Below are 16,533 nucleotides of genomic sequence, written 5' to 3'. Positions count from 1 at the left end.
ATCACACTAGGTGAGATGCGTATAAACAGTAAGTGACCTCATATCAAATCCTGCCAGGTTTTACCACTAAATAAGTTAAAAAGAAAAAAAAACCCTTACTTTCAGAGTTTTAAAACACTTCTGCATTGCAAATAAAGGATCATGGACCTATAATGTGTCTTGCTATTTAGGGGACATCTTCCTTTGTTCTTCTGTTTTGGTTATTGTAGTACCTTTACTCCTCCATTTGCATTTTGGAGTCAGCTTGTTGGGTTATGTGAGGAATCCTGTAGAGATTTTCATTGGCATGTGGAGTAGCTGGGGAAGAATGGACACCTTTACAATGTTTGTCTTCTCCTCCGTGAACATGGATAACTTTCCTTTTGTTCAGGAGTGTTTTGTAGTTTTTCCAAAAATTCTTACACATTTTTGTTATATTTATATAGCAAAGTGTCTTTATGGTTTTGTTGCTCTTGTGAATGGGATCTTTTTTTAATTGCATTTTCCAGTTGTTATTACTAGTGCATAGAAAAGTACTGATATGTATATATTGATCTGTGCCTAAGCAGTTTGTTGAGTGAGTTCTCTTATTGGTTCTCGTAGTTGTCAGCTGATGATCTTGGATTTTCCAGTTAGAAAAATCATATATTCAAGCACTGAGTTTTATCCTTTTCTTGCCAATGTTTACAGTCTTATCTCTTCTTCTTTTCCCTTTGCTTGGTACGGTTTCAGTATTCAGTTTCGAGACATGTTGAGTGTTTTTACAATGATGTTTACTGAGAAATAAGTTACGCTGTAGACAGGGGCAGGAGTAAATAGATGATCAAAGGGGAGGTCTTGCTCAAGGGGGGCAATGAAAAGTGTCTGAGAGGGGAAATGTTTCTTTTTGGAGGAGTTAATGTGTGATCTTTTCATTACAGATATGGTGTAAGCTATTTCTTCAAGATTGGGCAGCTGAGGACCTGGTATTTCTGATTAGCCTTCAGCAGACTTATAGCCATAGAGAAACCTCACAGAGTTCTGTATTTTGTTTTCTGCTTTACACCTTTCCTGGCACCTGAATTCATCTTGCAACCATGTATGGAAGTGCTCGCTCAGTTGGGAAGGTGGAACCAAGCAACCAGAGCCCTGGGCGATCACCTCGGCTTCCACGTTCCCCTCGCTTGGGTCATCGTCGAACCAATAGTACAGGAGGGAGTTCTGGAAGCAGTGTCGGAGGTGGCAGTGGGAAAACCCTTTCAATGGAGAATATCCAGTCCTTAAACGCTGCCTATGCCACTTCTGGCCCTATGTACCTAAGTGACCATGAAAATGTGGGTTCGGAAACACCTAAAAGCACCATGACCCTTGGCCGTTCTGGAGGACGTCTGCCTTATGGTGTGAGGATGACTGCTATGGGCAGTAGCCCCAATATAGCTAGCAGTGGGGTTGCTAGTGACACCATAGCATTTGGAGAGCATCACCTCCCTCCTGTGAGCATGGCATCCACCGTTCCTCACTCTCTTCGTCAAGCAAGAGATAACACAATCATGGATCTGCAGACACAGCTGAAGGAAGTATTAAGGGAAAATGATCTCTTGCGAAAGGATGTGGAAGTAAAGGAGAGCAAATTAAGTTCTTCAATGAATAGCATCAAGACCTTCTGGAGCCCAGAGCTGAAGAAAGAACGAGCCCTGAGAAAAGATGAAGCTTCCAAAATCACTATTTGGAAGGAACAGTATAGAGTTGTGCAGGAGGAAAACCAGGTTAGTTATATATATATATGTTTGCCTTTCTGTATTCTGTATTTATGAAACAATTCATGTACATAAATGAAATGAGCCATTCTTTCTCTTTTCTTTCTTAGGTCTTTCCCTTCTTGGTTCATTTATTTTCCTTCTTCCTGTTTTTCTTAGTATTTTGTGCTCTCCATTTCTTCGCCTTTTCCAGATTGGTCCTGTGCTTTAATTTTTTTCTGGCTGCCATGTCTGCTTGCTCACCATTCTTGCTTGTTTCTTTTCCCTAGCTTCTCTTTCTCTTCCTCTTTTCTTTCAGCATACATTATCTTTTTTCACTTCTTAAGAGAATGTAATTTTGCCACATGCTCTAAGATCCATTATCAAAATTGTTCAGGCTGTGTAACTTAAGTGGGGTATAGCGTTAAGATTTACCATAGTAAATGTTAAAAAAGTCAATCTTAAAAAAAATACCTATCACAAGGCAAATCAATATCTTGACAGTACAGAACAGAAATTAATTTTAAAAAGTTAACATTGATATTGTACATATTTATTAAGTACCAACAATGAGTAGCAGCTCTTTCTCTTGACATTTAGGAAAGTTTAACTTCAGGATCCTTTTTTAAAAAAATTCTTTAATTCTTCAAATTTGAGGATTTAAGGTGGAAGAAAGGCAACTTGCTGTGATTGGTTATATATAAAATATAAATTAGATTTTGGTAGAAGTTGAATGTTAAATTGAGGTTATTGAATTTATCATTGAATTAGCTAGCCAGTGTACCTTTTTGATGGTGCTGAAAATATGCCTGTCACCAAGACGGTTTTAATTATCCAGCGACCTGGAAATTTCCAGTCCATTTTAACGAGAAAAAAAATTATTGGCTTACTTCTTTATTTTCAAATAATTCAGGCAGCTAATTATGCCTATACTTTAAAAGCTGTGTGGATAAAAAGCAGTGACAATAACCTTTCTAATTATCAAGCTACATTCAAAGGCAAATATTTGAATCTTCTGAAAAGACTATGGTGGGAACTCAGCACTTTAGTCCGGTGGAAGTGAAACAGTCCACAGAGCTGTGATGCCAAAAAAACCATATGTGCTGAAGGAGGGTGAACAATGCCTTATCGAGATTCCGCCCCCTGCCCTAATTACACACCAGTGCTGGCAGGAGTGTATTCTTCCTGCACCCACTATAATTACCACACAATCCTAAAATTGTATAACTTTGGTCCAAAAAATGAAGGGTGCAATTTTAAAGTAAAGTGAGACACTGCAATGAGATACAGAGAACTGAGAATGCTAATTAATAGATTATAGTGAGCCGGCAGTGGGCCCTAATTAAACTCTGCATTCATTACACCCTCCATAGCCCTCAGAGGTTGGACATTTTCCACTTTACAAAGAAGATTGGTTTAATAGGATTTACAGTAATTAAACAAATTTCCCCATTTCAGTTTGAGATTGGGGATTTAGGCACATTCTAAATGTTTGATCTGATTGGACCACAGAGATCTTGGTCTAGAATCCTATCAAATGAAAAAACACATTTGCTTAGAATTGCCTAATGTGTATGGTTCATTATTAGGAAGTCCTTTTAGAAGATTGTTTCAAAAATAAATATCCAGCTGTTTTTGTTACTGAACTTTCAAGTACTGGTGTTGGAGAAATGGAACAATATATGTTTTAACAGGAAAAGGCTTTTCTTTTTCTTTTTTAAAATTGAGAATGAGAAAGTCTTTTTTTTTTTTTTTTGTGGTACGCGGGCCTCCCACTGTTGTGGCCTCTCCCGTTGCGGAGCAACAGGCTCCGGACGCGCAGGCTCAGCGGCCATAGCTCACGGGCGCAGCCGCTCCGCGGCATGTGGGATCTTCCCGGACCGGGGCACGAAGACTGTCCCTTGCATCGGCAGGCGGACTCTCAACCACTGCGCCACCAGGGAAGCCCGAGGAAGGCTTTTGGTGTGTTTACTTGATGAAGAATAAAAGTCCAGCTGTGAGCTTGGTTAATTGCAAAGCAAAGGCTTTGGATGATTTATATTTTTAAATTTTATTCTAACCGGCATCTAGTAAAGATACTGTCATACTTCTTTTTGGTTATTATGCCTTGTAATATTCCTGTATGTTTAGTTGGAAGCTTATTTTTAAAATAATTATTTTAAACCACTTTCATGGGAATTTTGTGTGATCAGAGTACCTTTAAAAAACTATTACAGTATGGCAAGTGAGTTTAATGTTTTGCTTTTTGTATTTTTTTGCTCTTGGAGTTTGATTTTATTTAGGATTCTGATTTTTTGATTTTATTTATTTAGGGATCAAGAGAATTTGAAGTTCAGAAATTAAAAAAGAGACTTGCTCTCTGTAAATCTTTGTTTTGTCATTTGTTCTCACTGTTTGGACACTCGTGACTGTTAACATTTTAATAATTTTAGGTTGTACCTTGATTTGTTACATGGTGAAAGCCATTATTATTTGAATTTAAATAAACTTTTTCATGAGGTTGCTAATTGTTTCACTGTCATTTAGCGTCTGATTTCAAAATCTGGGATCTCTGTCTTGGACTATTTGTTTAACTTTTCTTTTTGATAATCCCGTTTTAACACAGAGATGAATTATGAATGATTATTCAGAGTATTGTGGATAAATCGGTATTCTAGTCTCTTTTCCAGATAGATTTGATCTTTTCTGGCGTTCCAGAAATGGCATGTGTTAGAGGCACTGTGGAGAATGTCCTGAGAAAATTAAGTCAAATGTGAGATAGATATGCTCCTTTTGGGGAGTTAACAGTCATTTTGAGAAGCAAAATTTTTTCATATGTGGCTTATAGAAATATAAGCTACCCGTCCATTGGATTTTTCATGTGCGAAGGTATATAAATGCGTGTGGGAAATTGGCTTCTTGTAGAGCTGGTAAATTTGCTTACCTGGGATGTAGTGGAGTATTATGGAAGATGATCCAGTGAATCTAATAAAAACTGTTGTACAAATACCTGACAGGGCTTATTTGTGAGGAAATAAGAGAAGTTGCCAGAGGATTGCAGTCTCTTTTTCCCCTCTGTTACATTTTGCAGTGTGGTCTAGTGTGTGATTTCATCTCAGTGATAGAATTGGTTTTATGGGTTTGCTAATTTACAGAATCTGTGAAGATAGCAGCTTAGATATGAGTTGGGAAACCCATTTTTTATTCTTTCGTGCAAAAGAAACCAGAAAATGAACTTGCTTTTTTTAGTTACACTAATATTGATCAAGGGAGGTCATAGTTCCATTTTACTTTTTAAAATCATGCTGCCCCTGGAACTTGCTATCATGTACCAGTGCTCTGTTTGCGCGGAAGAGTATTGGAGGGGCCTGGAAACCATGCTTTATAACAAGTGGTTGTGGGGACTCTAAAGGAGAGACGTGTGGCATTTTAGTTATACTCGTGTTTTGACGGGCAGCCATGAAGAGGAAAGTTTTTTCCCTTTCTTTCTTCTTTGGTGTTTTTTTTGGAAAGCCAGTACTGGAAGAATGAGTACAGATATGAAGGTTTTACGTTCTGGCTCCATGGAGGAATGTATTTTCTAACAAAGCTATATCCGTTTGATGCAAGAGTCAGTTTCACAGTCCAGTGCTTGACCGTCACTGGAATTGGTTCCTGGGAGGCCCGATGCCTCAGACAGCTGTGTGGGTGCTCCTGGCCTTTCAGCTCTGCAGGGTGCCTGCAGTGACTTCTCCGGCAGCCATTTAAAGAGTTCCCCCTCCTCTCACCTTCTTTTGCCGCTCCTGGCCTAGCTTCCTCCCTCTCTCCCTTTATGACAACTTTATTGAGGTATAATTTAATTCATCCTTTAAAAGTGGGTAACTTTTTTCTTCCTTAATCTGACTTATTCAAAGAAGAATTTGAAGAAAGTAACAGGAAGTTAGTTGCCCTAGGGTGTTCTCGAACAAGGGAATGAATGACATAACCAAAAAAATTGTTTAGGAGCAGCTTTTATTGCTCGTCTGCAGAGCAGATTGAAGGAAGGCAGGCAGGGAAAGCGAATGAGTTCATTGCAGGAGGCCTGGATTTATTTGGGTAAAAGGAATGGGGAAGGAGGTGCACACCCACGAAGTATTTTCAAAGAGATATTTGGATATAGACTGTGATGGCAAGAGAGAAGACTGTGATGAACTGTGGTACTGAGACTGAGGAAATGTTTTTGCCATTGATGATAAATGGTTAGAGATTAGAAGGTAGAACTAGATTAAGGGTAAGAAATGGTGAATTTAGTTTTCATTATTTGAGGAGAAGTTTTTCGTAAGCATTTGCAGATAAGAGACTAGTGACTGTGACCTCAGGTACAGGCACAGGGATGTTGTTATATGTTTGCTTGTTAATGTTGGAAATTGTACTGATCTAGTGAGTTCAGTCCCCAAGCTGAATGTCCCGGCTTGTGGGAGTTAGGAGTGGAGAGGAAGAGAGAAGCCATTTAACGGCACATGTTTTATGTATGGTTTCTCACCCGCTGTGTTTGTGTCTTGGTCTCCTGTCTTTCTTGTGGTATTTCTCTTTGACGGTAGATAACTTGAGTGACTCTCTCGATTACTGAAAGTCACTCTTCATTTAGAAAGGTGAATGTTTATATTCCTGTCATGACGAACTTTTGCTAATAGACGTCCTTTATTTTGTTTTAGTTAACAAGTTCATTGAAATCAGGTACCTCTGCATGATGAATTTGGAGTAAATTCGTCAAAAAGAGAAGTACTGTGGAAATGTGCTTTCAGCAAGAAAATGATTAACTTCATATTGAAAGTGTCCTGTTCTTCCCTAAGGACAAGATTAGAAATCTTTTATGAACTGTTTCTTCTCACTTTTTGTGCTGCCATGTGCATCTCCAAAAACATTTATTTTTCCTTCTGGAGTTGGAAAGCTAGTCTTTAACATAAATGTGTTCCTTTTATTTTTCCATATTATCAGCAGTAATGCTTACTGAAACTACCTCCCTTTCTGTTTGTGCTGGCAGTCTTTCCTACCTAATAGGCTCATGGTAAGTTCTGTTGCATTTTGACAATTGGTGGAGAATACTTGGTTGAAATGACACCTGTCCAGCTTAATTTCATCTGTGGACCTTGTAGATTGAGAAGGTGAGAAACAATTCAGCCTTGATGCGCATACTGTACCATCCCTAGCTGTGGCTAGTGGCTCATATACTTCCAGAGCATGTGATATGCGGGACCTATTTTGCTTTGAAACCACCCTTGGAACTGTTCTGATTTTGGAGGAGCCCTCAGGCACTCAGGTATGGTCCCCTTTAGCATCAGTTCTCAAACTGGCCTCAGGATGCGGTACACTTGTAAAAATTATTAAGGAACCTCAAGTAGCTTTTGTTGATGTAGGTGTTTATCTATCAATATTTGCCATATTGGAGACTAAAATAGAAATTCAAAAAATATTTACTGATATATTTTAAAATAATGAACACATTAAATGTTAACATAAATAACATTTTTAATGAAAAATAGCTTTGCAAGTCTAATGTCTGGCTTAATAGATGACAGCTAACTGTCATATCTGTTTCTGCTTTCAGTGGTCTGTTGCAGTTTGTTGTTTGGATTGAAGTATATGAAGAAACTCAGGCTTCATATAAATTAGTTGGAAAAGGCAGGGGTATTTTATTTTATTATTTATTTATAATATTTATTTATTTATTTTTGGCTGCATTGGGTCTTCGTTGCTGCGCGCGGGCTTTTCTCTAGTGGCGGTGAGCGGGGGCTACTCTTCGTTGTGGTGTGCGGGCTTCGCATTGCGGTGGTTTCTCATTGCAGTGGCTTCTCTTGTTGTGGAGCACAGGCTCTAGGCCCGTGGGCTTCAGTAGTTGTGGCTCACGGGCTCCACAGCGCAGGCTCAGTAGTTGTGATGCACGGGCTTAGTTGTTCCATGGCATGTGGGATCTTCCCGGGCCAGGGCTCGAACCTGTGTCCCCTGCATTGGCAGTCGGATTCTTAACCACTGTGCCACCAGGAAAGCCCCGGCAAGAGTATTTTAAAAGCCTTTTCAGATAATTGTGGATATATATATATTTTTTTAAATTTATTTTTGGCTGCATTGGGTCTTCGTTGCTGCACGTGGGCTTTCTCTAGTTGTGGCGAGCAGGGGCTGCTCTTCGTTGCGGTGTGCGGGCTTCTGTTGTGGTGGCTTCTCTTGTTGCAGAGCACGGGCTCTAGGCACACAGGCTACAGTAGTTACGGCACGTGGGCTTTAGTAGTTGTGGCTCGCGGGCTCTAGAGTGCAGGCTCAGTGCAGGCTCAACTAGGCACACAGGCTTAGTTGCTCCGTGGCATGTGGGATCTTCCCGGACCAGGACTCGAACCTGTGTCCCCTGCATTGGCAGGCAGATTCTTAACCACTGTGCCACCAGGGAAGCCTGTGGATATGTTTTGAAACCACACCAAAATTTGACAAGTGGTAGTTTTTATTTTTAACGCTTTATTGAGGTATGATTTACGTGCCATAAGGTTCATCCATTTTAAGTGTACAATTCAATTAATTTTTTTAGTAAATTTACTGCAAGGTGTGCAATCAAAACCATAATGTAATTTTAGAACATTTTCATCAGTGAGTGGTAGTTTCTTACAGTTAGTGCAGTGTGGAATCTGAAATCCTATCAGTGACTTTTCCATACTTTGTTACATTTAAATAAATTGGTCTGTCTTGCGCTTTGAACAGATCTTTTACATGTAGAGGACATACATGAATAATACATATGCCTTCTCCCGCTTTTGTAACACTGTGTATTGGTCATTTGGAAAATATTGGTTCATTGAGTTATGTAGGTCTTCCAAATGTCGACACATTTCATTAGACAGATTAAAAAAATTCTTTCGTTAATAACACTTCTTATTTCATCAGAAGAGTCTTCAAGTATTGGTAAGCTCACCAGGCAGGAGATACAAGTTTTCCAAAATTCTGAGTTTTCCTTGAAACTCGGATTTTATCATTGGCAAGAAGTATTGCCAGTTATTGTCTTTGAGTTGACAGGTTAGTTTAAATTTTGAGAAAAATTTATCCGTATACCTGAATACTGAATAATCATTGGTTTTGAGTTCAGTCTTTTAAAATGGTGCTCATTGAGACAGCCATTGTATTTCAGTGTGCAGCAGAAGTGCTTTATGCCTCTGAGAAAGAGAGACCTGAATGATGTGACTCTTGGGGGTGAAATGTTCCAGGCAGAAGGGACTACAAGTCTAAAGGCCTTACTGGGGTCTTCTGACTCTGGTAAGAGGTTGCCACTAAGGGTCTTGATTAGTTTATTCTTTAGCTATAATATCCCTCTTCTCTTATCTGTTGTGTTGTAATAAAACGTCGTGGTCTTTGACATCAGCAAGGCTTTTGCTTCTTCGCCATGGTTTAGGAAATTTTACTATTTCTTCAGTAATAGTAAATAATGGGAAAAGACTGGATAAAACCTAATACCAAAACTCAGCCCAGACAGTATTAAATAATAGAAAGCTTTGCTGTTTTAGAAAGCTGGAAAAGTGCTTCTTCAAAGTTTTGGAATGAATTTATCCATGTGCATTGAATGAAACTTCCTGCTTTGAGATCTATCCTTAATCGTTTTAGTTGTGCGTTCTCAGATATAAACTGTGGTTAGAGATGCCACCCTTTTTCTGGCAAGCTTGTGAAAGTGTTCATCTGTTTTTATTTTATTTTATTTTATTTTTATTTTTTTGCGGTATGCGGGCCTCTCACTGTTGTGGCCTCTCCCGTTGCGGCCATGGCTCACGGGCCCAGCCGCTCTGCGGCATGTGGGATCTTCCCAGACCGGGGCATGAACCGGCGTCCCCTGCATCGGCAGGCAGACTCTCAACCACTGCGCCACCAGGGAAGGCCCCATCTGTTTTTAAATACTAGTTTTAATGTTTAATATTTAATATTGTTGACTTAACAAATATTGAACACCCCCTTTGTATTATTGTATTTTTCTGCTGAACTGACCTTAAACTAGAAATAAAGCTGAAAGCAATGTGAAAACTATTAAGGTGGTAAATTGCTTTCCTGAATTTTTGGACTCCTGAATTAACATTCACATTAAAGTGTCTTAGTGATTTAGAGGATCTATGTAAAGAACACTTACATTTTCTCTTGGATTGTCCTTTTCACACTGTATCTTATTTTGTAGGGTATAATGAATAGGAGGATAATAGACTTCTAGAAATACATAGTGTACCCCTTAGTAGAAACATCAGTGAAAGGAATAGCAACAAGTTGGAAAAGGTCAAAAGATCCAATGTTTTCTTCTTGTTGCTGCTTGTTAATGGCATATATTTTTCTGTCATTAGAGAGGTGCCTTGCGTGGGCTGTCTTAGCCAGTAGTTATAGTTGTCTAAGCAGTAAATATTCTCCTTATGGAATGCTTTGCAGTAAGGATTCCTCTTTGTCTCATCAGTTACCCAGTTTTTACTGTGAAGAAACTAAAAAAAGGAAAAGGATATATCGATCAATTTTTGGTTTTAATTGTGATTTTTAAATTTGTTCACTCTCTGGGATCCATTTAATATCCATAACCTTAAATTAAGGAGGACTTAAATTCTTCAAGAACTACTGCATACTTTAAAAATTGACTTGTGAGCAGTGCTTGAACATTATAATTTGTTGCCCTGAAAATGAGAGCAAATCATCAAGAATTCCTTGACAGTGGGAATCTGTATTACTATTGCTTAACTATTAGAAAGTATTGTAAAATTCTGAAGGAGAGCTCAATTTTAAAGACTAAGAATATTGGCAGGCAATGCATTTTAAGCCATTCTCATGGAAAATTTTATGTAACTTTTTAATTACCTAGTTTGTGCTTGAGGAATACCCATTAAACTTAAAATAGGGAGCTGTTGTTGAGTGCAGAGCCCACGATATGTGCTGGTTTCTGCTAAAGTTACCTTGTGAATGTTTAGGCCTATTATTTTGTATGTTTCATCTTGATTTGGTTTTTAAATTCTCTGAACGGTAAAAGAAGAGAGAAAATATGTATTTTTATTTTCTGATACTGCAGCATAAGATATGATGAGAGGTTGTCACCCACTGGTTTATCACACAATACATTTTTTGCCTTTTTTGCCTTTTGTGATGAAGAACTGTGTCCTTAAAAGCATAACTGAGAAATATTTTTTTCAGGTTAAGTTTCTTTTTTTTTTTTTTTTTTGCGGTACGCGGGCCTCTCACTGTTGTGGCCTCTCACAGTTGTGGCCTCTCCCGTTGTGGAGCACAGGCTCCGGACACGCAGGCTCAGTGGCCGCTCCTCGGCATGTGGGATCTTCCCGGACCGGGGCACGAACCCGTGTTTCCTGCATCGGCAGGCGGACTCTCAACCACTGCGCCACCAGGGAAGCCCCAGTTTCTTCATTATTTATATTGAGTTCTCCTTCTGTGTTTTGTGAAATCTGGGAAGAGATATGTGTCTGTAATTCAGGTATTTTCATTGTCAAAAAAATATAAATAATGGTATGTTATAGATGACTTACGTACCATCTGTAAAGACTTTTGGACTGGTATTTATATATATTATTCTTTGTACACCAGTATCATTCCTGTTGTTGGTCTGAGATAATGGTATTAAAATGAAAGCAAATCTGCTTTGATTAGCTGTTCACAGATACATCTTTGTTTAAGCGTAGTATTTTTGTTTGTTTATTTTTACACAGCTGCTCTGTTTACATTATAAATGTCCTACAGCATTCACTCTATTTCAAAGAAAAACATTTTTTGGGGAGCTAAGTGAAAACAGTTGTTGTGTAGGGTATAAAATCTACTGAGAAAGTAGAAGAATATATTCAGAAAACGTTCTTAGTTTTAATTATCTTTCATAGATTTGATAATCTGAGTAATGGGTAATTTATTCTATGAGCCACATGGCTCTTCATGGGCATAGGCACTTAGCATAGGTGCCACATTCTTAGGAGAGAAGCATACTTAATGAGTTCCAACCTTTCCTATCCTGTAATTTCATGAGGTATATTTCTTGTTTCTCTGAGAAAACATGCTACCCATGGTACAGAGCATTTTCAAGAAACGAAGCAGTCAAAAGAGAATCTACTTAAATGGTAGTGGCTAGATTCCTGACTTTCTCTTGGTATTTTTGGTGATAGGTACTTGTTGTTCTCAGTTATTGGAAAGTTTTGGGAACATTGGCAGGAAGCATAATTTGGATGCAGAAGGCAGTTTTTGGATTTAGGGTAGAGAAGACCCAGGATTCCTAGATACCCTGAAATGCTTAGGATAGCCCTGCATTGAAAAATTCTCCCTTATTCCATGTGATTTTCAAACGTCTTGCCAAAAATTTGTATAGATGAGAAATCTGTTTATAATGACCTGAGCCTAGATCCTAACTATATACATAAATCTGCATGAATACATTAGCATCGTTTTGAATAGCTGTAGTGTACATTGAATTTTCTAGCATTGGGACTACTGTGTAAGTTGATGGAAGATCGTAACTTTGTTTTGTTTGGAACTTTATGTAGAGTTTTTATTATTTTAGAGAATGACGTAAGCAGCAACATTGCATTGTTGACCAATGCATCCACCAAACAGCCTCTCTCTGCACATGCCCATGTCAGCATTTCACATGTTAAAATACATGTTATTTTATTATAAAACTCCTTATCTTTCTTTCACAGAGCATTATATTAATATTTTTGGATTTCATGTGAGGGTAGGCTTATTATCTATGAATTTTATTTTAAGATAGTAAAGGGCACATTACAAAATACTTGTTATAAGAAGGGGAAGGGTGGCCTTGGGTCTGATGAGCTTGGGAGTCACTGGTGTAGTGGATAGGACACTGATTCTAAAAAAGGAGACTTGCATTCTCATTTTGATCCTGGCTCTGCCAGTCAGTAGTAACTAGGTGTGTGACCATGGGTACATGGTTTAATCTTTTTGGATCCGTTTTCTCATCTGTAAACCCTAGAGGGTTGGACAAGGTGGTCTCTAGAGATTCTTTCTTACTTCTACAGTTTTTTGATTTTAAAAAAAAAACTTATTTATTTGGCTGTGCCGGGTCTTGGTTGTGGCACGTGGGATCTTCGTTGCCACGTGCAGGATCTTCGTTGTGGCGTGTGGGATCTTCAGTTGCGGCATGCGGGATCTAGTTCCCTGACCAGGGATGGAACCCAGGCCCCCTGCATTGGGAGTGCGGAGTCTTAACTGCTGGACCTCCAGGGAAGTCCCACCAGTTATCTGATTTGTTTTTGTCAGTTTTCCTAATGGAATTCTCTCTAAGAATCTCTTCACTTTGATTTAATGCCCTGGTTCAAGACTGATTCACATAGCCAAGGTAGGCCCTTCTGGGAATGAGAAATACTTGACTATTGATGTCCTTTCCAAGGTAGGCAGCATAAAATCAGTGCTTGCATATAAAGAGCAAAGAGCTTTCTTGTGAGTTTCATCAGTTGTCACATGGAGAAAATGCTTTTTTGATTGTTGTGATAATTAAATGAGATTAAGGGAGATAATATGTATAAAATTATGGACAAGACTAAATGCCATAATAGGTATACAGAGCAATCAGTGTCAATTGGAAGCAAGTCTCGTATTTCATAAATACAAAGCATGTTGTAGAACATTTTTTGAAGTGTGAGATGTATCTTATAATCTGCTGTGAGGAGGGAAGCAGTAGCATGGGACCTATACAGTTTTTCTAGAAAGTGGGTCACAATGGATAATAAGTTTCATTTGGATAACTAATTATTACCAGTGTAGCCTTAATATTCCTGAAGGAGTTACCAGGACCTTTGAGTAGGGTAATTAGCTCTCAGGATTTTCAGTTACAGTCTTACCCATTATTTAACATTTTTATTTCCACAATGACTCATCCATGAATTATAGAGTGCTTTCCCAAAAGGAATGTAATATTGCTGGAAATGGTTTTTTTACTGCTCTGTTTTATCTCTGTGGTAAGGAGTTTCTGGCTAGTTAGTTGGACCCAAAACTCTCTGTAAATAATTTAAACTATGTGACTGTATAAAGAAAACTTAACCTTTACAAAACAGTGGAGAATTCTTGAGGATGGACAACACAGAATATATATATTTACTTGTGTTTATTTAAAACTATTTATTTCTGCGTTACTTTTTTCTAGCTGAAATTTTTATATAAATATTAATATATGTCACTAAAAAGTGCTCTTTGCTCACATTATCTCTTATTACTTCACTGCCATTAAAAATGTAGCGTTACATGTGGTGTTCTCTTTGGTTTTTATATATCATCTACTGTACCTTTAAAAATAGTGTAGTAGATTTGTCAGTGAAAATTAAGTCTTACAGTGACACTGTTGTCAAATACATCTCTGAGTACCTCCTGTAGAAACCCAATGAACATGTTAATAACTCCTTTTATAGAGCATTTACAAATGCCATACTAGATTCTTTCATATGTTATTTTCTAATTCTAACAAAAATCCTGTAGGGAAGTGATACTGTCCTCATTTATAGGTGAAGAAACTAAAAATCAAGAGAGTGATCTGTTCACATCTCGTATCTGGGAAGTGACAGATCTTGGTCTTTCTGGTTACAAAGCCAAATAAAATGTCATTGTGGCATTTTCAACTAAGAACAACTGAGTGAAATGCAGATACTTGTTTAAAATATTTATTGAAAAATTAACATGTACATAGTCATTTATTAAATGTGAATATTTTAGTTGGAGGAGGAAATACAAGAAGGGGAAGTATCATAGGATCCAAATGATTCTGGGAAGGAGTCAACGTTAAGTTAAGAGAAGGGGCCGAGAAGAGAGATTCAGGCGAACAGCTTAGCAGGTGGTAAGGTTGTGATTTGGTTACTTTAACTATCAGCAGGTGTCAGTGACACATAGCACTACTTCTCTTTGTTTTGATTAGGCAGAAAGCTTTAGGTTAATGATTCCTAGACTTGGAGTTCACACACCAGTAAAATAAGAGATAAACAACCACCACCCCCCACGCCCCCCAAAAAAGTAGGGGGGTGGACCTGGCATGGGATTGTCAAGTAAAGACAATTAAAAAAGATAAATGACCTCATACTCTTAGTATCATTTTATAAGAGGAAAAACACTGTAACACCAAAGGAGTTGGAATCGTATAATTACAGAGTAAAGAACAGTCCTTACCAAGAAAATATAGCTTTTAAGTTTACAGTGACGGTTTTATTAAGGATTGGTGGAAACTTGGTCACGGACTGGCATTTAAGATGCATTGATTTACAACAGGGGTTTTATGTTACAGTCTGTGGGCCAAATCATGTCCAGAGGATTCATACATCCCCTGCAAGCTAAGAATGGTTTTACCTTTTTAAATGATTGAAAAAAAATGAAAAGAAGAGTAGTTTTTGTGAATGTGACAATTACATGAAATCCAAACTTCAGCGTCCATACATAAAGTTTGATTGGAACATAGGCATGCTTATTTATTTGTGTATTGTCTATGTCTGCTTTCCCACTGCAACAGTATAGTTAAGTATTTGTGACAGAGTCCATATGGTCCTTTAAACCTGAAATATTTAATCTGGCCCTTTACAGAGAAAGTTCGCTGACATCTGGTTTAGACAACAGAATGAGTAGTGATAACTAACGTCTACTACTACTCAAAGCAGTAATAGCTTGTATAGTGTTGGCTAAGAAGCAGGCCCCATTTTATGTGCTCTGCCTATATTATTAATCATCATAACGATCTTATGGAGGTAGGTACTGTTATTTTTATTTTACTGATATGGAAACAGAGGCTTAGAGAGAATACGTAACTTGCCCGAGGTCACAGAGCAGGTAAGTGGCAGAGGCAGGATTCAAGCCCAGAAGTTGAGCTCCACGTCTGTGCTCCTTCCTACTGTACTAGATGGTCAGGAAGAAGAAACAAATAGGACACTGCAGGACACTAAGTGCATTCTTCACATTCTTCCCACAAGAGGGAAGTAGCCTTATGCTGTAGTCGCTCAAAATGTTATGAGGAGTAGAATGAAGAAATCAACATTGATTGCTTCATGATTCCTGAACTTTTTTGTTCGTTGGACTCTGTAGATTTTTCCCAGAGGTTTGTTGATTGAGATGATCTACTTCTTGATGTCCTCCTTATTGAACTTTTGAGATAGTGAAGGTCATTTCTGGACCGTATTGTCTAATTTTTGGTATAATTAGAATAATAACTATTACCTTGGTAGAGAGTAACTGTGTTCTTCGCCGTCATCATAAACATTTATTATTTTGTTCTTAAGGAGCAGAAGGTATACCTCCCAAGTCGATTATATTAAAAATTGAACTTTTGTTGACGCAAACAGATGAGTTTTAATTAGAAAATGTAATGGCGTTTTAAAGGAAAGAATAAATATGGCTTTGTATGCCAAAGTCTGAAAAAAATTGAATCACCAGTAGTTGGATATTTAGATGAATCTATTCTAGAGGAAATCACTGTCTTCCTTTTAGGGAAGAAGGCTCTAAGGGGAGGAAGTGAGGTTTCAAAAACCACTAGAATGAGGGAAGGAATGTTAGCAAGTGAGGGACTAAACTGGACTTAGTGTGACCAATTATAATTTCACAAATATTGTATCGTATTCAGAAACAGCTTTTATACATTCTGATGACAGTATAAAATGCAGCTTTCAGTAAATAGAGGCCTAGTGGCTACACTTTATCTGAATTAAACATCACCTGTATTTTGAGATTTAAAAATGATGGTAACTGATACTCACTGTTGGAATCCTTTGAAGCCTAGAAGCCTACTGTATCTGAAACCAATTTTAGTGGGTTTAGGACCGTAGAGAAGATAGGCCTGACACTTCAGTAAGGTTATTTTTTTGAATCTTTGAAGTTGCCCAAAGAGTTTACCTTTTTTTTTTTTTTTTTTTTTTTTTTTTTT

At 38.0% G+C, this 16,533-nt stretch overlaps 1 protein-coding gene across 13 annotated transcripts in view; it reads left to right on the top strand.

The window, feature by feature from the left end:
- ERC1 (ELKS/RAB6-interacting/CAST family member 1) overlaps positions 1-16,533 on the top strand; it is a 394,434-nt gene that overhangs the window by 32,668 nt on the left and 345,233 nt on the right. For all 13 annotated transcript variants that reach the window (XM_027093429.1, XM_027093433.1, XM_027093428.1 and 10 more), the window contains exon 2: positions 900-1,724. In XM_027093429.1, the coding sequence (XP_026949230.1) occupies positions 1,056-1,724 (669 nt within the window). In that variant the 5' untranslated portion in view covers positions 900-1,055. The remainder of the gene's footprint in view (positions 1-899; positions 1,725-16,533) is intronic.

The sequence above is a fragment of the Aethalodelphis obliquidens genome, unplaced genomic scaffold (assembly GCF_003676395.1).
Source record: "Aethalodelphis obliquidens isolate GAN/ISIS:26980383/991018 unplaced genomic scaffold, ASM367639v1 scaffold83, whole genome shotgun sequence".
NCBI lineage: Eukaryota > Metazoa > Chordata > Mammalia > Artiodactyla > Delphinidae > Aethalodelphis > Aethalodelphis obliquidens.
The sequence above is the reverse complement of the archived record's forward strand: the minus strand, read 5'-3'. Positions and strand labels throughout refer to the sequence as shown.